At 38.4% G+C, this 26,669-nt stretch overlaps 7 protein-coding genes and 1 pseudogene across 7 annotated transcripts; 3 read left to right on the forward strand and 5 right to left on the reverse strand.

The window, feature by feature from the left end:
• The first annotated feature begins 1,612 nt into the window (after window positions 1–1,612).
• LOC146257602 (olfactory receptor 52B2-like) lies at window positions 1,613–2,546 on the forward strand (annotated as a pseudogene).
• Window positions 2,547–4,462: 1,916 nt separating this feature from the next.
• On the reverse strand, window positions 4,463–5,431 carry LOC146257603 (olfactory receptor 8G17-like). Its single transcript, XM_084674759.1, has one exon. It carries the CDS (start codon window positions 5,429–5,431, stop codon window positions 4,463–4,465), a length of 969 nt encoding a protein of 322 aa, XP_084530885.1.
• Window positions 5,432–7,195: 1,764 nt separating this feature from the next.
• On the reverse strand, window positions 7,196–8,164 carry LOC146257604 (olfactory receptor 1496-like). The gene has a single exon (XM_084674762.1). It carries the CDS (start codon window positions 8,162–8,164, stop codon window positions 7,196–7,198), a length of 969 nt encoding a protein of 322 aa, XP_084530888.1.
• Window positions 8,165–9,383: 1,219 nt separating this feature from the next.
• Window positions 9,384–10,371, reverse strand: LOC146257605 (olfactory receptor 52K2-like). Its single transcript, XM_084674765.1, has one exon. It carries the CDS (start codon window positions 10,369–10,371, stop codon window positions 9,421–9,423), a length of 951 nt encoding a protein of 316 aa, XP_084530891.1. The 3' UTR covers window positions 9,384–9,420.
• A 1,152-nt stretch (window positions 10,372–11,523) lies between these two features.
• Window positions 11,524–12,468, reverse strand: LOC146257606 (olfactory receptor 52B2-like). The gene has a single exon (XM_084674766.1). The coding sequence runs from the start codon at window positions 12,466–12,468 to the stop codon at window positions 11,524–11,526; it is 945 nt and encodes a 314-aa protein (XP_084530892.1).
• A 3,032-nt stretch (window positions 12,469–15,500) lies between these two features.
• On the forward strand, window positions 15,501–16,436 carry LOC146257607 (olfactory receptor 52N5-like). Its single transcript, XM_084673939.1, has one exon. It carries the CDS (start codon window positions 15,501–15,503, stop codon window positions 16,434–16,436), a length of 936 nt encoding a protein of 311 aa, XP_084530065.1.
• A 3,438-nt stretch (window positions 16,437–19,874) lies between these two features.
• On the reverse strand, window positions 19,875–23,363 carry chrna10a (cholinergic receptor, nicotinic, alpha 10a). Its single transcript, XM_084674768.1, has 5 exons — window positions 23,352–23,363; window positions 22,182–22,352; window positions 21,823–21,977; window positions 20,851–21,383; window positions 19,875–20,688 (listed from the first exon to the last, which is right to left on the reverse strand). The coding sequence occupies exons 1-5, from the start codon at window positions 23,361–23,363 to the stop codon at window positions 19,997–19,999; spliced, it is 1,563 nt and encodes a 520-aa protein (XP_084530894.1). The 3' UTR covers window positions 19,875–19,996.
• A 1,146-nt stretch (window positions 23,364–24,509) lies between these two features.
• Window positions 24,510–26,407, forward strand: LOC146257609 (acyltransferase PGAP2-like). The gene is made up of 5 exons (XM_084674852.1): window positions 24,510–24,717; window positions 24,805–25,054; window positions 25,180–25,286; window positions 25,962–26,070; window positions 26,185–26,407. Exons 1-5 carry the CDS (start codon window positions 24,553–24,555, stop codon window positions 26,313–26,315), a joined length of 762 nt encoding a protein of 253 aa, XP_084530978.1. The 5' UTR covers window positions 24,510–24,552; the 3' UTR covers window positions 26,316–26,407.
• Window positions 26,408–26,669: the final 262 nt, after the last annotated feature.

Genomic DNA, 26,669 nt, shown 5'->3' on the forward strand with positions numbered 1-26,669 from the left:
GATTAGAATGATGGACTTTCTTCAATTTTCTATTCTCCTGTCAATGGATTAAATTATGTTTTCTTGATTACCTGCCCCGACTCGAGGAACGTGCCGAGTCCCTATAACTGAATGATATAGAAACATTGGTGCTACTAAGGCAACAGCTCCAACAGTTTATTATAATGTAAGCCATAATTGCTTAAAAGATCAAGGATCAGAACTGCATCATTCTAACATTATTTCAGTGGTTAGAATCAAGAAACAGTCTGTACTCAACTGAAGTTATTAGTATGTGAATAATCTGTTAACCATATTATTTATTGTCATGTAAAAGTATTGAATACTTTATGACATGTCCCTAAGACCCAGCCTGTCAACAGTACTCAGTCGTTTTAACCATCAACGGGAATGATACAGAGAGCAGTTTGAGATATGAGAGATGGAACTACAACAGATTACATCATCAGGGTTTATACTGAACTGGTGTTTAAGGATAATTTTAAAAAGACTGTTGGGTTAGTTTGCTGAGCGGTAAATGCTTCATTATTTCGATTGTAACAACAAGTGTCAACAAAAAGTCCCAAATCAATACACTGACTTTACCATTAGAGTGTAATATATTCATTCTAAATTGAATGCATTTGCTCCTCCTTGTTTTCACAAATACATCTAGTTTTTGTGTACTATTGCTAAATATTCAATATAACACATTTGTTGTTGATACAAATATATTGTACAAATATAACATTATATTTTGTTATTGTATTGTATATGCTGACTATTTCATGTAATAAATTAATTTACATACAAGTGTATCGTACAACAATACTTTCGCCATAAAATGAAAATATTTTAACAAACTGGGGAAGAGATCACCCTCTCACAATTATTATAGAGCTATTTTATTTGTCTTTCTTTAGCAGAGTAACAAGCACAGCTCTAATATCCTTAGTTTTTTTTCCATTTATGATTGGGTCAAGTACAGGGAGTAGGATACAAATCTACATTCCACTGAATTTTCCAATATTTTAAGTTAAAGTTTGTGAGTGATATGCTGCTACTGTAAATGTAGAAATAGTTTCAAATAATATAAATGTGATGAGCTGAGACATACACGTGTTCACAGCCTGGCTTATCATGTCTGAATGTCGATTCATACTGCACACTGCAAACATGTTAGCATTAGAAAAAAGCAGAATAATCAGGCCAAGGCCCTGATATAATGCTGTCTTTTTTCTTCTTTTTGCGCGATTCTCATGAGAAAATGACGCAATGGGTTATTTTAGGAATCTACAGATTACCTATGCACCATCTCAGAAGACTTCATTGGGATGTACATTTTGTGTGGCTATGGAAACCATTCAGTATATAAACTTGCTGTTTCCTAGTGTGTCATTGAAAATGAATGGTCATGGATAACAATTGTTTGTCCTGCAGTGGAGAGAAAAGGCATAAACTGAACCAGTTTTATGCTGTGCGGAAACAGATGTAAGTAATAGGATGAAATAAGGAATATTTGTCAATTTCATTGTATTGGATGTTTTTTGAATATGTGTAATTTTTGTAATTCTTTTGTATGTTTAATTAGTGTAACCACACTTCTGAAGAAGAGAGGCTTGATTCCAAGACAATGGAAGAACCTGCAAATTTGTCATCTATTTTAACACTACGAGGCTACAACCTCCCTCCTGACACTGTCATCCCTGCTTTCCTTTTCGCATCTCTGGGTTATATGATCATCCTGTTCTGCAACCTTCTTCTTATAATCACCATCATCGGAAATAAGAGCCTCCACCAGCCCATGTATCTTTTGTTGCTCAACTTGCCCATCAACGATCTCATCGGCACCACTGCTCTGTTTCCACAGATGATCAAACAGATTTTATTAGACATCAAGACGTTACCACACTCGTCGTGTCACTCAAGCATTCTTCATTCATGTGTATGGAACTGGTGCTATTTTTATTTTAACTGCTATGGCATATGACAGATACATTGCCATATGTTGTCCATTGAAGTACAATGTCATTATGACTAACAGCCACCTGATGAAAGTCATAACAGTGATTTGGCTGAGCAACTTTACTCTAATTAGTGTTCTCTTCTACCTGTTGCTTCGTTTGCCCCGTTGTAGGTCTCTCATGGCACACACCTATTGTGATAACCCCTCATTACTGACACTGGTCTGTGCAGATACAAGCATCAATAACATCTACGGTTTATTCACTGTGGCTTTTACACAGGTGATAGCAAATGGGACAGTTCTGTACACATATCTTCAGATCCTTGTTGCATGTTTCAGAAACAAGGGATCTGATACGAAAAACAAAGCTTTACAGACTTGTGCCACTCATCTAATAGTTTTTCTTCTTCTTGAATGTCTGGGTCTTTTCACAATTATTTCCTACAGACTAAGAAATATTCCCCCAGACCTAAGGAGACTTATAGGGGTCTCAACATTAATTTTTCCTCCAATAGTGAATCCTATCATATATGGTCTAAAAACTAAAGAGATCAGAGAAAGGGTGACACACATGTTCAAGAGCAAAATATTTCCCTCCTAGGGATGTATTATTCCACAGCTACAGAACCAACAGCATCTATGATACAGTCGTTACTCAGTCAAATTGTCTGTTTCTTCTTTCCTTTCAGGTTAACAATGACATGTATTCGACACACACCAGAATTCTAGTGTGCTGGTCATCTGAGTAGAAACTATTTACAGTATTGTCCATGGTCCATGTCCGTACCCAGCATAGGTTCAATACGGATCGAATAGCATCAAATTAACTGTAAAAAAAGAAACATCTTCACTAATATTTCAAACATGATAGACAAGACAGCATGGGTGCTGTTTCCCAAGTGCACAGCAGCCTCTCTCTGTCTGTATCAGTGGTGAAAAAACACCAGCCCAGAACCATTTTCTATCAAATCACATGCAGTTATGCAAATCTGTTTACAGAGAGCTGTGTCTCATCCAATCACATAATATATTTGCGAACATCTTCGATAGCGGAAGATGGTGTTGAGACTGGACCTTATCATATTGTATATAAAATATCCCTGCTTAAGATGAACTAAATACATGCTCTTTTCTGCTGTGATATGTTAAAATGATATTTCTCCTTATCTACAACTACTTACAATAAGACATTTACAGAAATGCTTTGTCATTACTACACATTTAATATGCAGTAGTGTACATTTTTATAACGCATACTAATCCTCTATTTTGTCTTATTTAGTAGATGCTTTAATTGTAATTCACAATTTGTATTTGTACTTATGTATCGAAAGTATGCCTGGAAAAAAGTTTTAATATGGGTCTAAGGTTAAACAGATAGTTTAAAAAAACATTCTACCAATTATTAAAGAGCTTGGTTTAACCAAGGTTTGCTGAAATTCCTTGTCAGTCATTTAAATTATACTCCAAAATTGCTACATAAACCTGATAAATTGGAATGATGGACTTTCTTCAATTCTCTATTCCCCTGTCCATGGATTAAATGTTTTCTTGATTACCTGCCCTGGCTCGAGGAATGTGTCCATTCAGAGTTCCTATTACTGAATCATATAGAAATGTTGGTGCTACTAAGGCAACAGCTCCAACAGTTTATTATAATGTAAGCTATAATTGCTTTAAACATCAAGGATCAGAAGTGCATCAATTCTTAAGTTTTTCAGTGGTTAGAATGAAGATATATATACTTTACTCAACTAAAATTATTAATTTGTGAATAAACTGTTAACAATAGTATTTATTGTCATGTGAAAGTATTGAATTGTTTATTACAGGTCCCTAGGACCCACCATGTCAACAGTAACCAGTCGTTTTAACCATCAACTGGAATGATACAGAGAGCTGTTTGAGATATGAGAGATGACAACAGATGACATCATCAGGGCTTATGCTGAACTGGTGTTTAAGGATACTTTTTAAAAGTCTGTTGGTTTATTCTGCTGAGCGGTAAATACTTAATTATTTGGGTTGTAACCAGGGGCATAGCCACGGGTACCCAATTTGTTCTAAGGCCTATCAAAAACGAAAATATCTCCCAAAAATTAGGCAAAATATTATTCTGGCTATGCCCCTGGTTGTAAAACCATCAAGTGTTAACAAATCTAACGTCGACAAAAAATCTCAAATCAATACACAATTACAGTATAATCGATTCATTCTAAATTAAATGCAGTTGCTCATCAAAGCTTTCATGAATACATATAGTTTTTGTGTATATATGCTAAATATTTATACAAGTATATTGTAAAATTATAGCATTATATTTTGTTGTTGTTTTGGATGTGCTGACTATTTCATGTAATAAAATCATTTAGATACATTTCGTTTTTGTGTATATATGCTAAATATTCAGTATAACTCATTTATTTTTAAATGATATTAAATATCTTAAAAAAAAAAAAAAAATCTTAAGATATTAAAATATCTTTCAGAACTGGGGAAGAGATCACCCTCTCACAATTATTGTAGAGCTATTTTATTGTCTTTCTTTAGCAGAGTAACAAGCACATATCTAATATCCTTTGTTTTTATTCCATATATGATTGGGTTGAGTACAGGAAGTAGGATCCAAATCAATATTCCACTTAATTTTCTAGCATTTGGTGATAAGGTCTGTGAGCGATATGTTGCTACTGTAAATGTGGAAATAGCTTCAAATAGTATAAATGTGATGAGCTGAGACATGCACGTGTTCACAGCCTTGCTTATAGTGTCTGAATGTCGATTCATAATGCACACTGCAAAAATGTTAGCGTAAGAAAAAAGCTGAATAATCAAGCTAAGGCCCTGATATAAAAATGTCAGAGCAATACCAAAAATGTTGTTAAGAGTCAGATTATCACCACAAGAGAGATTAAGCAGCGAAACGTTATCACAATAGACATTTTGCACGGTGCTCCTGCACCTGTTGTCAGCTCTGGCCTGGAGGCCAAACAAAATAAACATGAGGGAAAAGTTAGCGCACCAAACTACTGTGATTAGAGCATACATTGCACAAGGGGTCATGAGTGAATGATATTGCAGTGGTCTACATATTGCTATGTATCTGTCAACGGACATTGCTGCAAGAATGAAAAGAACAGCGCCTCCGTAAAGGTGCAGCAAAAAGGCCTGCAGGACACATGTGGGGTAGTATGCAAGGTTGGTCTGTGTGACAATGTCATGAAGCAACCTGGGTAGGAAGGCAGTGATTCCTATAATATCATTGAGTGGGAGACTAAAGAGGATGTAGAACATGGGTTTGTGTAGACTCTTCTGGGTGATGATAAGAACCAGAATAGTCAGGTTGCCAAAGAAAGAGAACATGTACACCAGCACACCCACAGCAAAGACCAGGTAGTTCACTGGTGAGGGGATGTCAAAGGATGCCATCGTCAGGATGTAAGTGAAGGTCTGGTTAGGGGGATCCACCTGTGATATCAAATCCATCACCGAATGTTCAAGTCTGTCAGGGAAATATTTTATACAGAAGCAAATGCAGTCTTAGATTAATCACAATACATTACATGTAAGCACATTTTTACTGTCAGAGAAAAAATATAGACATCTGAACACAAAATGTAACCAAGCATTAAATTAAGAGATACATTTAACATGCAGTCTGCTTGTTATCTAGATAGGAGTTATGAGCTGCCTGTAAGGCAGTAATTGTTTGTGTAGGAAGGGTGTGTTACCTTTACTCTCAGTTTTTCTCCTTGAAGAATAACTTCTTTATTTCCTGTAAGCAATGCTGTTTAAATTTGTGATGTCCATGTAACTACAATCCCTGAAGTCAGATAACTGTAATATGTAGAACTAATACAAAGAATCCCCCATTTTCTTTTGATAGCCCCAATTTAAAGATATACTTTTTATGTTTTCAACATGAGATGGATATGTTTAAAAGGTAAATTATATGATACTTAGGCGACGCCTTGCCATTACAAACACACAGGTTACAATTAATTTATCACTGTTGATTTTTTAAATGATTTAATTAGATAAATGACTAAAATAGCATGTATTTTTGGTTATCAAATAGTTTTCTGTCAGAATATTCCCACTCACTAGTAGTACTGTAACTAATTACTAATTTAACAGTATAAGACCTGTCTTCATGGAATGATGCCAAAAGGACGCTTCCCTTCAGTTCTATGTTCAATCTTTCAGAGCAACATTGTTAGTATTGTCTCTCGGTACTAGTCTGAACTCTTATCAACAGTAAAGATTGCATCTTTTATTCAGATACAGTCGTATTTTTAAAAGGAGGTAGAATACATGCGTAAGACACGTGACTCAATTACGTCAAGTCCCAAAACTCTATGCCATAACTCATTTAGAAAAACTTTCAACTGAAAGATCATTAGGGCTTTAAACAAGACACGTGTGCCATATCACCTCTACATGCTACAGAAGGTCAAAGAGACGTTCCACTGTTAAGCATTGCAAATGGTTGACCACACCCTGCTTCCATTCAAAACACTCCTAGGAGGCTTCATTCATGATTTACAAATGCACATCACATCAATGATGTGACTTTGATTATGGCATTAACTTCTCTCACTAAACTGGCATTGTCGCTAATGTATAGTAGGAATGAGATGCACAAAATGAATAAAAACACATTTAGAGAATGAGTTTAGGTTTTGGGTTGTAAAAGTTGTGAAAAGTATGTAAGGGAGTCCTTCCTACTGTATTGTCTTGATATTAAGTTCACACATGGTTTTTGCTTTTCTAGTTGCAGTTGATAATGTGTTCCAACTGCACAAAACAAAGACAACTGACATTACACCTGCTTACCATTACTACTCACTGCTATGCTAGAAATGCAAAAATGTAATACTTATTTACGTGTTTATTGGTTTTTTTCGTAATATAAAATTGTACCACTGAGAGAGGTAAACTGAATCTGAACAGCAATAACATAAAAATCATGTGATATATACCATTCAATTCTTACTCGTCAAATTGGCCAGTGTTGATGTCAACAATTAAATTCTTGTTTGGGTTCAAACATCAAGTGTCAACTATAATTTTAAGACCAATACAACAATTGTTTATCCAAACATTTATATAAAGTAGCCTATTTTGTTCATTGAATGCGTTGATTGTTTCATTTAACACATAAATTTAGGTACCAGGGGATTGTACAACAATACATAGGCCATAACATTAAAATAATTTTCATAACTGGGGAAGAGATCACCCTCACAATTATTTTAGAGCTATTTTATTGTCTTTCTTTAGCAGTGTTTGAATCACAGCTCTAATATCCTTTGTTTTTATTCCATATATGATTGGGTTGAGTACAGGAAGTAGGATCCAAACCAACATTCCACTTAATTTTCGAGCATTTGGGGATAAGGTCTGTGAGCGATATGCTGCTACTGTAAATGTGGCTAGAAATTCAAAAATAACAAATGTGAAAATTTGAGACAAACACGTGTTCACAGCCTTGCTTATGGTGTCTGAATGTCGATTCATAACACACACTCCTAAAATGTTAGCGTAAGAAAAAAGCTGAATGACTAAACTAACAATCTGAAAGAACGCTGTCATAGCAACACCATAAATGTTGTTAACGGTCAGATCGTCACCACAAGATAAGAGAAGCAGGGAAACGTTTTCACAGTAGACATTTTGCAGGGTGCTCTTGCACCTGTTTTTAGCTCTGGCCTGGAGGCCAAACAAAATGAGCATGAGGACAAAGTCAAAGCCCCAAGCTAATGTGATTAGACTGCACATTAAAAAAGGTGTCATGAGTGAATGATATTGCAATGGTTTACATATTGCTATGTATCTGTCAATGGACATTGCAGCAAGAATGAAAAGAACAGCGCCTCCGTACATATGAAGCCAGAAGGCCTGCAGGACACACGTGGGGTAGTATGCCAGGCTGGTCTGTGTGACAATGTCATGAAGCAACCTGGGTAGGAAGGCAGTGATTCCTATAATATCATTGAGTGGGAGACTAAAGAGGATGTAGAACATGGGTTTGTGTAGACTCTTCTGGGTGATGATAAGAACCAGAATAGTCAGGTTGCCAAAGAAAGAGAACATGTACACCAGCACACCCACAGCAAAGACCAGGTAGTTCACTGGTGAGGGGATGTCAAAGGATGCCATCGTCAGGATGTAAGTGAAGGTCTGGTTAGGGGGATCCACCTGTGATATCAAATCCATCGCCGAATGTTCAAGTCTGTCAGGGAAATATTTGTATACAGAAGCAAATGCAGTATTAGATTAATCACAACACTATATGTAAGCACATATTTATACCACAGCAGGCTTTTCTACCAACCTAAATATTATAAATAAAGGCAGGAATGTTTGTGTGTCTTTGGTTTGATTGTCTTGAGGACCGAGTACAGTATAAAGTTAATAAAGTAAATTGGTCGTTGTGCCGTTCGGGACACAATTGTATTTTTTATTGTGGGTGTATTGTTGCATGTGATGTTGTTTGGATGAGCAGTTTATGGCAATAATTGTTATTAATAATTTTGATATAAACCCTAAGATAAAAATGTGTGGTCAAGTATCTATGGTTAGCAAATTTTACACAGTAAAATTGAAAACATATTGAAATTCATGTTGCTTGAAAACACAGTCCATTTCATATCCAGTCTGCTTGTTATCTGGATAGGAATTATGACCTGTCTGTGTCTGTTTGTGTAGGAGTGGTGCCTTACCTTTGTGCTCAGTCTTAAACCCTGAAGAATAAGATATCAATATCCTCTAAGCAGTGCTATTTAAATATGTGCATAACCATGTGACCACAATCCCTGAAGTCAGATAACTGTGATTGGATAAAATAAACAACAAAGATTGTTGTGGTCTGAATGTTATTGTGTATAATATAAGACTATATACTGTACCATTCATGATAATTAAGCTCACATTAATGCTCACCTACTTTAAAACAACTTTATGTGTGTTCTTATACACATAACGTATTCATGTGATAATGTATACTCTACATTGTTATCCAATCCCCCATCACCTTTTGATGGCCCCCAACTTTTAATCTTCTTCATCTTGAAATCAGAAATATTTTCTGTGGGTCCAGGCTCAAAGAACAGATGTCACTATTTATTTGTTAAGGACCTTAAGAAAGTTTAAAATCCAGTCTTTGATAACATACATCCTACATGCTAGATATGACATTTACACTCAGTTAACACATTAAAATATTCACCTTTTAAAATCATGATCGTGTGTGGTACTTTTGTGTAAAGGGTTGAGTTTATCTGGCATGCATCACAATTAAAAAGAATAGTTCATTGTTATTTCATATATTTATTCTTTATGTAGTAAGGTGAATACTTTGGGGTAAACTAACTGAATCTTAAAACAGAGCTGCATTGACAGCTTAGCTTACTAGGCAAATATCTGCCATAATTTATATTTTCAGCAACCTGACAAAAATCTTAATTTGTGTTTTACGTGTTATCGATTTTTTTGTTATGTATTACTGCTAAAAATGAAGTTCTCAGTTCTTTTGTTTTCATTCCATAAATAATTGGATTAAGTACAGGAGGGAGTATGAAAATCATGCTACCACAAAACTTCCTGGTATTTGGGGATATGTCTGAGAAGCGATAGGACAGGATTGCAAATGTGACCATACATTCAAAGATAACAAATGTTAGTATCTGGGCCAGACATGTATTTACTGCCTTGCTTTTAGCATCAGATTGTCGGTTACAAATACATATCACTAATATATTAACATAAGAATATAACTGAATAACCAAGCTAATCATCTGTATAAATGCTGTCAGGACAAGACCATAAATGTTGTTAACTGAAAGGTCTACCCCACATGACAATTTGAGCAATGCGGGGTTGTCACAGTAAACATTAGCAATAAATGTTTTACATCGATTAGCTTTAGCTTGGAGCCCAAACAGACCTATCATTAGAAGGAGGTCCAAACCCCAAGCTGAGCATATGAGGAAACGTAAGGTAAAAGGTGTCATGACCGAATAATATTGCAGTGGCTTGCAAATTGCAAAGTATCTATCGATGGACATAGCTGCTAATATGAAAAGAGTTGCACCTCCATATACATGAAGGACAAAGGCCTGTAGGAAGCACGTAGGGTAGTAAACAAAGTTGGTCTGTGTGACAATGTCCCCCAACAGCCTGGGTAGGAAGGCAGTGATTCCTATCATGTCATTGAGGGGTAGACTGAACAATAAGTAGTACATGGGTTTGTGAAGGCTCTTCCTGGTGATGATCAGCATCATGATGACCAGGTTGCAGGTGATAGAGAACAGGTAGACAAGCATGCCAATGAGGAAGACTGGGTAGTTCACTGGGTTGGGAATGTCAAAGGTGTCAATTTGCAGATGGAAACTAAATGTAAGATTTTGAGTAATATCTTCCATTAGCAAATGTCCAAACCTGAAAAATGGCCAAAGGTGTCCACAATCATTTTCAACACAAAACAACATGTTTAAAATGCATGTTATCTGATGCATAGGTTAAGCCTTCACATTACTAACACGGGTGACTATCAACTTATCACTGTTGACTTCTCAGTTGACTTAATTAGTACAATATACAATACAAGTATTGTACAATGTTCATAGCTATAAAATTGTTTTTCTTCCAGAATATTCATACCCACTAATAGTACTCTAACTAGTCACTAATTTAACAGTAATGCTTGTCTTCATAGAATGTTGTCCAAAGTATGCTTACCTTCAGTTATATGTTCTATCTTTCAGAGCAACACTGTCAGTATCGTCTCTTTGTAGTTTGAACTCATCAACAGTAAAAATGACATTGAATTCAGATGCAACCATATTTATAAAAGAAGGAGGTAGAATACATGCGTAAGGCACGTGACATAATTGCGTCGAGTCTGAGAATCCCTCTATGACATAATTCACTCTGAAATTCTCTCCACTGAATCACCTTGGTTCTTTGAGACGATTCTGAATGCAATGAAATAACGAGCGACTAGGAGTTCTGAGGCTTGATTGAGATGAAGTTAGCAGGTGTTGAAAAAATCAAGGATTTATTATGTGCTTCTGTCAATCACAATCAGTAGATCAGCTATTTTGTTATTATCTGTTCAAGTGTTCTATCTTATTCATTCACATATATGCATTCCAACTGTAACCTATAGATATTATGGTCAGATGAAAGTCACAGGTCTGTGATGTCATATCTGCCTGATTGAATAACAAACACATGTCGGCTTATCTTTGTTATTCCTACATATCACATTATTGATTATACTTTGATTACAGCGTTAACTTCTTTCAGGAAATGTATATGCTCACAGTGGGAATGGGATATGAATAAAAATGCACTTAGAGAAAGGTTTACAATTTTGTGGTAATTTATTTAACATGCATGTGAGTTTGAAACCTTAATCCAGTCATTTAGTTTGTAAAGAGTTGTTAAGGGTATGAAAAAAAACCTCAGTGACAGTGTGTGTTGGCTGATTCTCTATTTTCTGCTTAGAATTCCATACACTGGACAATTTTGGTATCAAACACATTTTTATATTCAAATTGAGTTCAATATGACTAGAACTTTACTGACACTTTAGTTTGAAATACTTTAAGGAAACTATTTCGTATTTCACTCGTATTTAATCCATATACAATCGGATTCAGAAGCGGAGGTACAAGGAATATCAACATGCCCATAATCTTCTGAAGGTCGGAAGAGATGTTCTGGAATCTGTGTGATAGAATAGTGAAGGTCCCCACAATCTCAAATATGATGAATATGACTAGTTGTGCCACACAAGTGTTCACTGCCTTACTCTTTGCCTCTGACTTCCTCGTAGCCAAGCAAGCTATTAATATCTTCACATAAGAAAAGACCTGGACAGACACACTGATGATCTGCATAACGGCTGTGTTGAACAGACCTAAGATGTTATTGATTGTTGTGTTGCCACAAGTGAGTTTAAGAAGAGATGGGTTATCACAGAACACATTCATGAGAGAGGACCTGCAAAGAGGAAGCTTTGTCTGTAATGAGAACAGAGATACAATCAAGGCAAAGTCAAGGCCCCAAACCAGACATATAATAAACCCCACCATTCTGGGAGACATGACAGAGTTGTACTGCAAGGGCAGGCAGATGGCCACGTAGCGATCGAAGGCCATGGCTGCCAGGATGAAGAGAACCCCACCTCCATACATGTGGAGCAGGAAGCCCTGCAGCACACACAGAGGGTAGTACACTCGGTGTGTCTCCATCACAACGTCTGATAGTACCTTGGGCAGCATTGCGGTGATACCTATCACGTCGTTCAAAGGAAGGCTGAAGAGGATGAAATACATGGGTTTGTGGAGGTCCTTCTGCACACTGATCAGAGCCAGCAGAGTCAGATTGCAAAATACACTAAAGAAGTAGATGACGAGACCAAGAAAAAATATGGGGTACTTGGCCCCTGGTGGGATGTAAAAAGGGTCAAGGCTCAACTGGAGACTGAGACTCTTCAAGGATGTGTTTTCCATGACAGCTGAAGTGTGGTTGTAAAAATAAAACAATTACTAAAAAGTTTCCAAAAAACTATTAAATAGATTAACTGTACATCATTTACGAGACTAAATGAATCACTCGCTTGTATGCCTTACATGCAAAGGCAACCATAAACCGATAAAGACACTGTTATTTTCTCCAGGGTGGAGCTCTTGACTGTTCACAACGCCATTTGACAGTCTTTTTATATGATGGTCGTGAGGTGTCTTTGCGTCACTCTACACATCCTCTGCGACACAGAAACTTTAATATGGGAAATTAAGATTCCCATTTTCTTTTGACTGACAGTAAGCTGTTGTCACAGAGGATGCCCACTGTGACATACCTATGACTTTGAATGTCACTGAACAACTCAATGATCAGTGACAGCAGATGTGGCCTGTCTCTTTACGTTGCATATACAGCTCGTTGACAGTTTGGTGGCTAGTAATGCTAGTTTTATGATCATAGATTTTGGAATACATTGCTAATAAAATATGTATTATACATTTGACCTTTGCAGGCCCACATCTTCATATTAAAACTTAAATTTTCAATGCTTAGATGCAATAACAGAAATTGCATCATTGCAGGGAAAACATGAATTAATGACGCCCTATGAGATATAATTATATGGTGTGTTATTTTCTGTAACAAATTATAATTATTCTATAGAGACTTGATGCCCCCATGTCGCTAATCATGATCATGTTTACTGATGATGTGTGCTGGTAATAACATCCACATGGGACGCTCTAGTCTCACAGTTGGGTCATTAGTGAGGCCACAACTACAAAGATAACTACATGTTATTCTTCTTAACTGTTAACTCTATGATAAAACATTGTGTGATAGGAAAGGTCATTCGGGTTGAACCTAGATTGCAGTATTATTTAGTCCCACCATTACGTGTGATGTGACTTGAAATTGACTTGAACATTAATTAAACTCAACTTCCCCTAACTATCATACAATATAACTGATTTAAGCGAGAGAACAATCTTGTAAGTACTTATTTATGGGATGCTCTGTCAAGACAACAGCCTTATTACAGAAATCTAGATTATTTGCCAGGACCAAGGCCTTATTAAAGAGATCTAGATTATTTGTCAGGACCAAGGCCTTATTAAAGAGATCTAGATTATTTGTCAGGACCAAGGCCTTATTAAAGAGATCTAGATTATTTGTCAGGACCAAGGCCTTATTAAAGAGATCTAGATTATTTGTCAGGACCAAGGCCTTATTAAAGAGCTCTAGATTATTTGTCAGGACCAAGGCCTTATTAAAGAGATCTAGATTATTTGTCAGCACCATGGCCTTATTAAAGAGCTCTAGATTCTCTGTCAAGACCACGGCCTTATTAAAGAGCTCTACATGTTTCCTTTCAGGCTAATAACCTTATCAAGAGACATACGTAGAGGTGGACAGCAGGGACAGGTTAATCAACCCACCCTGGAGGGATAGTAATGTGGACTGAAAGACAATTGAATTGGCCTCCAGTCACGATGGGTGAAGGCCAGAGGGCCAAGCAGTGCAAACCCTGTGTCTACAGAGATACCACTAATGCTCTTCAGGGATAGTGGAAAGTCTGAGAGACACTCACTGTCCACACTACCCCAGAATCAATTACTTCTAAAATACCTCACTAATTTGATGCATATAAACCCTCTTATGAGTTTTGTTTTTTACCTAACAGTTTACCTTTCCATTGGGTATCATATTTAAAGTTGACAAAACAAACTGTAATGTTTTAATGACAATTATCATTATTTTGGACCATGTCTTCATAGAACATTTTATGATTGGATATAAACATATAATTTTTAAGTTTCACTAATTGGTCAGTTTCTATATCTATCAATAGTTCCTAATGTGACTTGAGGGACATGACCTAAGAAGCCCTCAGAGTGCAGTTGGAGTGTGTTACTGTTGCATAATGCAGTATAAGTGCATCCTCTGCTCATTATGTGAACTTGACAACAAAGTGTGATGTTCTCTCCAAGGACCATGCACCTTAATGCTGACAAATGGGACTTGTTAAACGGAAAGTAGTGAATTATGACAGAAACAGTTTACCTGGCCTAATTCCTGTCAATGAAAATGTCCAAAATCCACAACACCAGCACATTTTGTTAAACAAATACTGACATTTACATTTTACATTTAGTCATTTAGCAGACGCTCTGACGTGGAGAAAAAAAGATTTATTACATAGATGCTGCAGCAAATTAATTGACCATGAAGAAGCTAATGCTGCTGACTTCTTAAAAAACTGTAGGATTATAAGTGTTTCGTGCTCTCTGTAGACAGTAATAATCAATCTAGCATTAAGTGTAAAAATACGATTATCTGAGAAATTACATGTGATATCTAGGATCGAGGAATTACATTTTAACATATAGAATAATGTTCAAGCTCTTCTGCATCATGACACACAAGAGACTGTTATGAGTCAACTGTCATTTTTTAAGTAATGCTGTTTTCCTCAGAGCTGAGATGCTGCAGTGGCTACACCCCTCATGCCTTGTTGATGTCAGTTCGACATTGATTTGCTAACCTTTCGCTCACCTTTGGAAACTTGATATATGCTGAAGCCATTATAGCTGTCCCACTATTTAAATTGCCTTGTGTAATCAAAGCTTCTGAACACTGGCATGACATGAAACAAACTGGGCTGGTGCAGAGATTAAGCACAGTGCCAGACAGACCATAACTACAGAGCAGGTGAGCATACATTTCATTCGGACTGCGATGGCTTGTCATTAAGATATTATCAAACACCTTCAACAGGATTCTCATCTGCTACAGAATCTATGAGGTATTACCTCTGTTTATGACAGCTGCCAGTGAAGTTCAGGTAACTTATTTAGTTGCATTTTGATCATTGTGGAGGTCCTGAGCATATTTAGTGGCCTGAGAGTATTAACTTATTGTGTAACAACATTTATTTCATCCATGTATGACATGTACATTACACACATTTACACATATTTGCATTGCATTTCTTTTTACAGATTTACCCTGCAAAATGGATGGCAACAATTCATTACAAAGTGATATTCTCCAAATGGAGGGCTTTAACATTTCTATGAAGTTCACATATCCTCTGTTCTTCTTGATTCTGTTTGTCTACCTTACACTTCTTATCTCTAACATTGGAGTGATTGTGCTTATCATCAAAGAGCAGAGCTTACACCAGCCCATGTACATACTCTTCTGTAACCTGTCAGTAAATGACCTCATTGGGAACACTGTGCTACTGCCCAGGCTAATGCACGATATCGTTTCAACTCCAAAGTTGATCTCATATGCTCAGTGTGTCACACAAGCATTCTGCAGCCACACATTTGGCTCGGCGTCCCACATGATATTGATCATTATGGCTGTTGACAGATATGTGGCTATATGCCACCCCCTACGGTACAACACAATAATGACAACCAGAACCGTGGTTACCCTCTCTGTTTCAGCTTGGGGGACCTCTCTGCTGTTGGTATCTGTTCTGCTCGGGCTCACTGTTAGGCTGTCTCGCTGCAGCTCTATCATACTGAACGCTTATTGTGACAATGCATCGCTGTTTAAGCTATCTTGTGAAAATGTGACAGTCAACAACATCTATGGACTCTTTTTCACTGTGTTGCTATTTAGTTCCTCAATGGGAAGTATTGCTGTCACTTATTTCAGGATTGCTGTTATCTGCTGGACCAGGAAAAACAAGGAACTGAATAGCAAGGCAGCACAGACATGTGCCAGCCACCTGGTCCTGTATCTCATCATGCTTTGGTCAGGATTTCTGACAATCATTTTGCATCGCTTCCCAGACTACCCCGATTTGAGAAAGCTGGCCTATATTTTATTTCATGTTGTTCCTGCCAATTTGAACCCAATTATTTATGCCATGCAAACAAAATCACTGAGGCAGAAAATTGTCCAAATATTCAGCAAAAAGATCATGCACTCCTAGAACTTGTGAGTCTTGCATGATGTACATCCAACCATTATTATCATTATCTCCTGGTTGATTACAATAAGATTTGCATCAGACCATATAACCTTCAGACATATTCAACAGGTGAAACAGAGGTTATGAAGAAAGACCTGAGGTCTGTGTGTGCTCAGCACTGTAGTGTCACAGCCGTCTCTGTGCAGACCTCTAGTGTCTATTCGCTGACATAACATTCTGCTGAACCTTTTGTTGTTCCATGCCAGTCTACCTGATCCTATTTCAAATGCATAAAATTATGATGATGATGTAGCTGTTGTTTATATTTATGCCATAATAGTCTCAGTAATACAATAGCCCTTAAAAACTACAACTGTTTTCTTTTACTTTGAGAGTCATGTTATAATCACAAACTACATTTTTAGCTGGGATGGCTCACTAGACAAAGAAATCACAGCTGTGTTATACTGTAGAATATTGTCCATAAATGGTCCTCTCAAAAGACTGTAAATGCCGTACTTGAGTGTTTCCAAGGCTACTTCACAGAGCATGGATGTTTTGCAAGAAGAAAGGATACAACCATGTTTGGTGGCCGGTGAGGGGAGGGGGGACGGAGGGCATGCTGTGGCATCCAACGTCTCAGTCTGGATGGTAACCATTAATCTCGAACAAAATCATGACCAGTCCTCAACACAAAGAGCCCTTTGAAAAATATTCTGATAATGGAAATACTTCAAATGTCCATCATAATGTGTGTTAACTGATACTCAGCAACTATATTCATGAATTCAGTGTGCTTGATGTCTACCGATGGTGTGATTAAACCATTTCAAATGCAATAGAATGAGATTGTATATGCTCACGTTTGTGTGGTCTCGATCCAGAACATTGCTTTTCTAACTGGTCTTGGTCAAGTCAAACCTTTGACCTAATGGATCCGATTAGGCCAAGTGTGATAATCCCAATAAACAAATGGATACTGTGGTGAAACTGTTTAATACAGAAATATTTTTTTTTTTGAATATTTTAATTCCCCTCGATTTTATTAACTATGGTTTGTTGCTCAGTGCTAATTAACTGGTTGTGAGGAGCCACAGAGCGATCTATACGAAATAATAAATTATTAAATAGTTAAATAATAAAACCTTGTAATTGTAGGAGGTGTCTGGATTTCCAGTAGGACTTCAGTAGTGTTGTGAAATAAAAAGGGGAACAGAAGCACTGTTCTTTCCAAATGGATAGAGGCCAGGCCCATTAAAGTGGAGGTCCCCCCCAGCCCCTTCCCTATACATTTTTGATCATTATGTCTCTACGGAATGTATAGAAACTGAACATTTGCAGGCTGTCAGTGCAAAGGGCTGGTTGAAGGTAAGTGTGGGTGGTAATGCACTTTAGTTCATGGGTATTTATTAAATATTTGTGGTTATAGTTTTTTTTATGTTTACTTTCATTCAACAGTTTGTCGGTTTGACACCATCAAATCCTTTGAAAAGGCAGGATCAAAAAATGCAGAGTAAGGTGTTCTGACAATCCTTTCAAAATAAATTATAATAAATGTAATTCTATTTTCATCAAATTGTGTGAATGCTTTTTTTTTTTACCAATAGATCCCTCTCCTGAAGACTTCAATGTAACTCACGCGACTGAATTTCTTATTGTTGGGACTGATCAGGGTCTTAAAAACTTCTATGTGGAGTTGTCTTTCTTCATCTTGGTGGTATACATCATGATTTTAATTGGAAACCTCATCATATTCACTCTGGTGATGACAAACAACAAACTACAAACACCCATGTACATCTTTCTTGGTAATCTGTCTTTCATAGACATAGTAATAGCAACCAGTGTTCACCCTAAGTTCATAACAATGATTTTACAGAATGACTTTACCATAACATTTTCAGGTTGTTTTCGCCAAATGTATGTGTATTTGGGTGTTCAAACTGTTGAAGGATTTCTCCTGTGTGTGATGGCTTATGACCGATACGTGGCCATCTGCAATCCTCTTCGTTACAGCAGTATAATCTCTGGGAGGGTATGTGCTCTAATGGTAGCTGTAGCATGGGTGTCTGGTCTCCTAACGCCTTACTTCTCTGTCATATTTGCATCACAATTGCCATTTTGTTACACTGGAGTAAAATTTTGGTTTTGTGATTACCCAGCTGTTGTTTGGCTGTCCTGTTGGGACACTACATTTTTGATTGATGTGGCTCTTTCAATTGCCGTGGTAGTTATGTATATACCTTTCATGTTAATTGTGTGGTCCAACTACAGAATAGTTCTAGCCATTTGCAAAATTGCAACCTCTGAAGGACGTATGAAAGCTTTTTCCACCTGCTCCTCTCATCTCACTGTTGTTCTGGCCTTTTATTTTGCTCATTCTTGTGTATATATTAGTGCCAAAGTATTAAATCATAATAGTAATATGCTTATCTTGATATCTATTATCAATAGTGCCCTAGTTCCTGTTCTAAATCCCCTTATTTACACTTTTAGAAACAAAGAAATAAAAGATGCTTTGCAAAAGCTCTGTTGTCATGTTCAACGACAGTCCTGAAAAATTTAATACGCAATACTTACTATGGTAACACCAGATCACCTAAAAGAAGTCCTCCTACAATGTAACTATAATAATTTGTCAAGAGACATGTTTGTGTTCAAAGCAGAGCCAATTAAATAATCCTATTTGGAAAGATATAATGAGATCAGCAGGGAATGCAAGTTGTCACAAGACTCAATGCAGGTAAAATAATTGAATTCACCAACAGGGGCCTGGTTTGAGTACACCAGTTCAATTCAAAGTGAGAGACAGTTCACATAGATAATAAGAAAGTGTGTACTTTTGGGTTTTAAGCACTAATAAAATGGAATGACAAGATCACATTGTTCAATGTTTTTTTATTTCAAAACAGTCAGGGAAAAGGATGCCTTTAATCTATAATGATGTAATATTGAATAAGAATAAGACCTGAAATGCAAGAGATGTATTGAAGTCTACAAGTAAACTGTGACTGCAGGATATCAAATGGATAGAATAAATACATTTGGTATTGTACAGAAGCACAAATACCATCTACAGTATTTCTAGAATACTCAGACCTATACTTGTTCCACACAGGAAGCAGAGTATACACTTAACAACAGCTACAGAAAAGCTATTAAAGGTCCCATGACATGAAAACTTCACTTTCGGAGGTTATTTAACATTAATTTGAATTCTCCTAACCTGCCTTTGGTCCCCCAGTGGCTAGAAATTGTGATAGGTGTAAACCAAGACCTGGGTATTCTTCTCCGCCTTTGAGAAAATGAAAACTCAAACGCTCGACATTATTTTTTCCTCGAGACATCATGTCTTGCAAACGACCGAAGCATGGCAGTTAGCCCCACCTCTTTCTTCCTCATAGCATTTAAAGCTACAGACACCGAAACAGCTAATTCTGAGGAAAGCTCATTGTGGGACTGCTCGTAGTGGCTGTAATTCTGCACCGAGGCTGAATTTCGGGGAAGGGACTTCAGATACAGTATTAGGGGATCACTAAGGTCTATTTAAAAGCATCCAAAAACAGCATGTCATGGGATCTTTAAATGGCCTTCCCCATGATAAGCAGGCTCATGAGGAAGACCGTGATGAAAAATATCCACATGAAGAAGCGGTCTAACACCTTGGCCACCTTCTTCCACTCCCCAGTTCTTTTCTGTGTGGCCCTCTGATCACGGTAGCAGTTGGCGATGTACTCCATATTCCTGAGGAGCTGCTGCTGCTGACACGTGCACTGGCTTTGGCACGGGACCTCTTCCCCAACTCTGTCACTCACACCTCCTTTCCTGCTCCGCCTGGCTGACCTCAACGTGTCCCCACAGTCCAGACTCATGAACACGCCATTCCTCCAGGCGCTGTAGTGGTTGGTGGGGTTCCTCCCCATGGAGCCAGTGGGGCTCATCATCTGATCCAAGTCCTCTCTCACCTCGGGAATCACCGCCTCCCAGCCTCCCTCCACCCGCACCCGGAAGTCCTCTATGCCTGCTTGTCCGTTCATGCAGCAGTTGGCTCTTTTCGGTTGGGGAGGAGGCTCCTGTTTCTCTGGCTGGACAGACATGCAATTTTCCCCCGCTTCATAAACAAAGCACACACGTGCCAGGTATTGCAGGATGACCTTTTTAGCCCACTTGGGCACAGGTTTAGCATCTGGGCCGCAGTGGTGTATGTTCATGATGAAAATGGTCAAGGCAGTGGACGCTGTTATCATGGTCATTGTGGCAATGTAATATTTTCCTAAGGGGAGAAGAGATAGAAAAACATGAACAGAATGAACAAAACTTCATGTTCACAGCTCCATGGGTTTAGTTACAAACGGTCCATAGAAATGAATACATATATACAATGTTGATTATAATAAATAGCACATTTCTATGACTGAAACATCATTGCACTCACCGATAAGTGGGACATTCTCCGAGGGAGGCATGATCTCTGCCACCAGCAGCTGGAAGACTGTGAGAGCCAGCATCACTGTCACCCCCAGGGACACCTTCTCACCAGAGTCAGCGGGCAGATAGAATCCCAGAGGGGCCAGGAAGGAGATTATCACGCACGGAATGAGCAGGTTGAAGACGTAGAAGGAGGCCCTCCGCTTGAGTTTGAGGGTGTAGGTCACGTCAGGGTAAGGCTCGGCACAGCACCCGTACAGAATGACGTTCTTCTTAGCAGGCATTCCCAGAATCTCCCACTCCACGTTCTCCACCAGGTCGGCTATGTCCGCACTGTCTAGGGCATTCGTGATGTCCAGCTGGTTCCCATTGTAGGTCCAGGAGCCGTAGGTGAATCGGCACTGCTGGGAATCAAAGGGGAAGTAGGACACGTCCACCTTGCAGGAGCTCTTGGTGATGGCCGGGGAGTCCCACATGATCTGTCCATCATGTCTGATAACCACATTGGTGTGCATGGGGACTGTGAAATGGTCATCTGCACTGCAATACACAGACGTTACTACTGGGAGAAAGGAGGAGCGAGATGCAAATGAAGCGCGGAGCGTGACTGTGATGAATGCATATCCGTTAAGTCATGTCTTGTATGTTTAATGTAGTCTTGTTTTTCTCATCAAATGTAACTTAAATTATAAAGGAATACAAGATACAAGATCAACAAGATACAGATACAAGATCAATTCATACCCACTCTCAGTTTTGACTAATAAAGGGCTACTACTCAATACGAGGGACAGGTAAAAGGCACAAGACAAGCAGTTTGAGAAGCTATCATGGAGCGTCATCTCCTTCAGCCTGCTCACCACCTTCTGAACACTCCCATGAACAAATAACTTCAAGGAATGTTCAGCTTGTGCCTCCCGTCAACGTGAATAGTCAAACTTGAAAGCTCTCTCTATCTCTCAATACCATTCCGACCTACTTGTTATATAGGACAATGTCAGGTCTCCATACATAACTACCAGGTATACGGATGGTATCAAGCCCATCATAGTCATCTTTATTCCAGGTGAGGTAGGAATCTGTCCACACCTGCCGTATCCACAAATATGCTGTCAATATCTGGTTGCGTTCGTCCTGAAATAGATGAAACAGCGTTAAACTTTTTCTGCCTTTATCTGTCCTCTGACCAGCATCTGTTCTGTCGATTACCTGTTATTCTGGGTTACTTGACACGATTAAGAATATTCTGAATATGATTGTGAAGATAAATACATGTGCAATCTGTGAATATAGAGGTTATTGTACCAACAGAACACAATTATATTTCTCAGATTTTACCATGTCAATGATTTGTGACAGGGTGATCTGCAAGGTGACATTCAGGATGTTGTCTGAGTCTTCCACTGGCCTCAGAGCACTGGTGTAGTTGCTGAACAAATCCTTCAGCAGCTTCTGTGCGTATTTTCCATGAGCACTCCAACAGACTGACCAGGTTAGAGAGAGAAAATACTTTACGTTCAGCACTTCAACAATTCAACAAATATGAATTTCAGGTTGTCTGATCATCTTTTAACACTTGGTAACTCTTTAATGTTACCTTTTAGACAGTTATAAATCACAACCTCTCTGGCTTCATGGCTTGGAAATGGTTAAAATAAAAATAAAAACTCTGTAAGCACTGCACATACTGCAATATGATTACAAAATAAACAGATAGTATAGTTATATATCATGTGATGGGTTAACAAACAGATCTGTGTGTTAAAGAAAGTGGCAAATGCATGCAAATGTTGTAGGGTTTCAGGGAACATTCAAACACATGGCAGATGGTGCAGCACACTGTGAGTTGGGGGATTTCAGGGCAGATTACCCTTCAGAATCTATGGTAAGAGATAATGTCAATCTGCCTTTATACACAAGCATGACGCTCAAGATTGTGTTGTTTTCCCCTGTAATCCAAAAACCACTGGACCTGTTGTGCAACGTCAGATTAGATCTTTTGTAAATATTACAATAAATGTCATGTTTTGTGGACGCTGACGCGCTGTTTACTGAGCTGGGACGACCAAAACCAACCCTTGCCATATAAGTCAGCTGTTTATGATGCATACAGTGGATTTAGGTTAGCCAGATGTTGACACTGCTTTTCCGTTTCAATAATGCCTTTTGCAGAGAAGGGACACGGGATTACAGTGATAAGAAAATCCCTCAACAACTGGACAGGCTAGAAGTTTCCAGAGTCTATACAAAACAGCTCTGAAAGAGCATTAAATCACTCGTAATATCTCTACAATGTGTTTAATTAGACGACACAACAGCAATGCCCTTTTTATCTCCTTGTTGCATGACTATCAATTACTAGGCTATCAGTCAACTATTAATTATTACCTAAAATACAGAATATCTAGATTTAGGTCTGTGAAACAAATTAAAAACTGCTTCAAATGTACACTAAACTGCAGTTATCTTACATAATAAGATAGTTCGGTACTGTTGCTACCGTCTCACATAGGCTCCCATCCCTACTCTAAAAACTAAAGGTAGTCTTATTGTTTATATACTTATTATCTTAGATACAGATTAATATTTCGACTTTTTTAATGTTGTAGGTTTATAATTTCTTATTTTCCGCAAAAGATCAAATGAAACCGGTAACTTACCTGGAACAATTTCGATACTTAGAAGTAAACTTATCGACGCGTGTATTCCCCATAGTTTCATGTTGCTGTAGGTTTCATGTATTTAACTTGGAGAAAAAAGAACATATTACTCCAGCGACGCTATGATTAAAATAGGTTGATTGGTGCAGAAAGTCACTGTGCTTTACCAAGAAACTGCTGTGTGTTGTGAATGAGAAGACAGGAAAGGCGGGACATATGACAGAATAGTCAGGTTCAAGTTACTCGAGCCTGCAGTGATTATGTGAAACAACTCTATGAAATAACTACGATTTAGACGAGTTTATGTCATTGAATTTTTTTTAAAGCTATAGGATTTATCCCTTTAAAATATTTCAGAATTTCCTTAATACGAATATTAAATATACTTTATTAATATCCCCAGAAGTAGCACCATGGAGAGTTCCCCAAAATTCTGTTTAACATTCTCACTGACAGCCTAGATGCTAGCCTACCAATCGTGGAATCGATGTCGGCTACATGATCATTAGGTATTCTACCCATTGCCACAATTCTTTGAACTAAATGGTTTATGCTTTATGATTGAAAGAGCATCACTGCCTCATGTGTAGTAATGCCTGCGCACTGACCGTGCGTGGTCTTTCTCTTCCGGGTTGCATACCACCAGAAACATTTCTCCGAATCTGTTTCCAGACATCTTGTGTTATCCGCTGTTAAAGAACAACTGTCTTTTTGTGAAAAGATTAGGTTGATATGATAGGCTACAGCAAGAGGACCATCCGCGTTCTCCCTGTTGCGAAGATGTTATGTTGTTGAGAGGAGACGTGAGAATACGTGTTGGACCTTTTCAGCGTTTTTGAACGTCGTTACTGTATCTCCTCACCAGAAATTGTGTTATCTATAGTAGTTGTGTGATTGCAATTTCAAACTACGAAAGGCAAAAATAAATATGAAAAACAATATTTTTTTATTGTTTGCCTTTGAGGCATCTTTGGTTTTCAACAATAGTTTCACCATTTGCATTCAATGTATAGCCTATCAGTAGGCCTATTGCCCTGATCCACGCTAGGATGCTGCAAGCACCTAACACCCTGGGGCATGAAAAGCCCCTGATTAGATTATCCTTTTCCTCATGTGTTGTGAGCACAGTGAGTCTACCACTGCTTGGTCTAACGTCATGCATCTTCATATCCTCCGTTTTCCATTTTGAAGATTCAACCGGTACACATTGCCAGGTAATCATTTTTAAGATATCTACAAATTGCCCTGCATTTTAACATTTGATTCAACCTGTCTCTAATGATCACTTTCCATGATTTTAGGTTCCTAATTATTTACCTTCAATCAGTGCCTCCATAAGTCAGAGTCCAGAGTGCCATATCTGGCGTGTCTGCATCGGGCTGCACTCTGCTCCTCGGTTCCTTGTGGCCGTGTCCTACTTTAACCTCTATAAGAGTCGCTTCTCCTCCAGGTTCCCACAGTGGCTGCTCTACAGTGGGAACCTGGTGTGTGCGCTCACTGAAACCTTTGGTCTCTTGCTGCTCTCCTATGTGTCCTCTAACGAGACATACTGTGAGTGGCCTCTTTCATTCTCAACATTTACACATTTTATCTGAATACATTCATTCAAGCCTAATCAATAGACTACCTGACAGTAACACTGTTTTTCTTCCTTCATTATGGTGGTTTCTCCCTAGTTGTCCATAAGGAAGGTTTTGTCCTGTTCATCTTCAGTTCTCTTGTTTACATGTTGATAACATGCCGACTCTGGAATATTATTAAAAAGTACTCTCTGAGCCCCGAGGTGAGGTGCTGCTTCCTCCACTTCCTCTGTTGTCATCACAACATCTCCAGTCCCATGTCCAGTGTTAACTAGGTTGCATGATTAGAAATGTTTGTTCAGAACAGTTGTTCCCCCCAAAAACCCAAATGTATTTGCCATTTGTTTTCCCCTCAAGAGAATGGATAGACATAAAGTCCCAGGTGGTTGCTGCCCCTTGTAGTTGAGATGCACTATCACACAGCAGCCATGGGGTGGCAGTATTTTCAACGATACACAATAGATCTATTGGGGGAATCAACAGTATGGACATGCGTGCACTGTGTCTGTCTGCACAGTGGTGGTGGTGGGCACAGTCAGTGGTGGTGGGCAATTTTAGGACCTCTGTAGTAACACTCTTAGTGTAATGAGGAAATGATGTTGCTTGAGACACATGGTGCCTGTGACATGCCCCTAGTTGCGGTGAAAGAATGCTGTGGAAACAGGAGGCTTCTTTCACCATCAAATGCGTGCTTCCCCAACAGAACTGCTACCTCATCATATCTCTGATACAGTGTCATACAGACTGCTGTCATGTTTAGGAATCAGTTAACCATGTGTTTTATCATTCTATCCATACTGTGCCAGTCACCTGCATTCAAAGTAACAGACCCACAAATGTATCCTGGTGCTGTCAGACATGTATCTTCTTCTTCATAGGACCTTAAATCCTATCACTGGAAGATCCGGTTCTTGACTCTCAACGTGTCTTTCTGCTTCCTCGCTGCTTACTTTTACTGGAAACACAACATGTATTGTGAACCTGGGAGTAAGTATAATATACATATTTCACATTATTTCAAGGTCTTCCTTTCATTGCAGTGTAGGTGTGCCCATGGTGGTGGTATTGTTAATAGCCTCCTTTCTTATCTGACTTTCACAGGCTACACTTTGTTCTCCCTGTTTGAGTATCTGGTAGTTTTGTCAAACATGGCCTTTCACCTAACTGCATTCTGGGACTTCAAAAGTAGAGAGGTTGTGATTCTGTCAGCAGCAGAAGAAAAAGACTTCTGACTGGGGAATCGAGGTGGCAGCACCAGTTTAACAACCTCACAGCCCCCACCTGACTCTGATCCCTCTGCCACACTGGGAAAGCAGGAAGATGTTTTGTTTCATATATGTTAATGAGGAACTCATGACACTGGACATAGACAATTTGCATAAAGTGAACCTCACTGGAAAGGTATAAACTCATTCGTTCGACAGTGCTGGCCATCTGAGGGTCACTGCTGTTGGTTAGCCAGACACACATGTTTTTTCATTCTTCTGACTGGAACAAATGAATTGTAGTGCAAACATCTTCAAATCTCACATATTAGTAAACTGCTGTGGACAAATCACAATATAATACAGTATTTTACATATAGA

This window comes from Hypomesus nipponensis, chromosome 15 (genome assembly GCF_054491055.1).
Source record: "Hypomesus nipponensis isolate SF chromosome 15, ASM5449105v1, whole genome shotgun sequence".
In the NCBI taxonomy this organism is placed as follows: Eukaryota; Metazoa; Chordata; class Actinopteri; order Osmeriformes; family Osmeridae; genus Hypomesus; species Hypomesus nipponensis.

Coding starts and splice junctions, on each gene's coding strand:
- LOC146257603 (XM_084674759.1), bottom strand. CDS start 5,431: ATGGATTTGATATCACAGGTGGATCCCCCTAACCAGACCTTCACTTAC.
- LOC146257604 (XM_084674762.1), bottom strand. CDS start 8,164: ATGGATTTGATATCACAGGTGGATCCCCCTAACCAGACCTTCACTTAC.
- LOC146257605 (XM_084674765.1), bottom strand. CDS start 10,371: ATGGAAGATATTACTCAAAATCTTACATTTAGTTTCCATCTGCAAATT.
- LOC146257606 (XM_084674766.1), bottom strand. CDS start 12,468: ATGGAAAACACATCCTTGAAGAGTCTCAGTCTCCAGTTGAGCCTTGAC.
- LOC146257607 (XM_084673939.1), top strand. CDS start 15,501: ATGGATGGCAACAATTCATTACAAAGTGATATTCTCCAAATGGAGGGC.
- chrna10a (XM_084674768.1), bottom strand. Junction 21,978..22,181: donor TGTCACAAATCATTGACATG/GTAAAATCTGAG, acceptor CATCTATTTCAG/GACGAACGCAACCAGATATT. Junction 20,689..20,850: donor GGAGAATGTCCCACTTATCG/GTGAGTGCAATG, acceptor TTCTCCCCTTAG/GAAAATATTACATTGCCACA.
- LOC146257609 (XM_084674852.1), top strand. CDS start 24,553: ATGCTGCAAGCACCTAACACCCTGGGGCATGAAAAGCCCCTGATTAGA. Junction 24,718..24,804: donor CAACCGGTACACATTGCCAG/GTAATCATTTTT, acceptor CCATGATTTTAG/GTTCCTAATTATTTACCTTC. Junction 26,071..26,184: donor CATGTATTGTGAACCTGGGA/GTAAGTATAATA, acceptor TGACTTTCACAG/GCTACACTTTGTTCTCCCTG.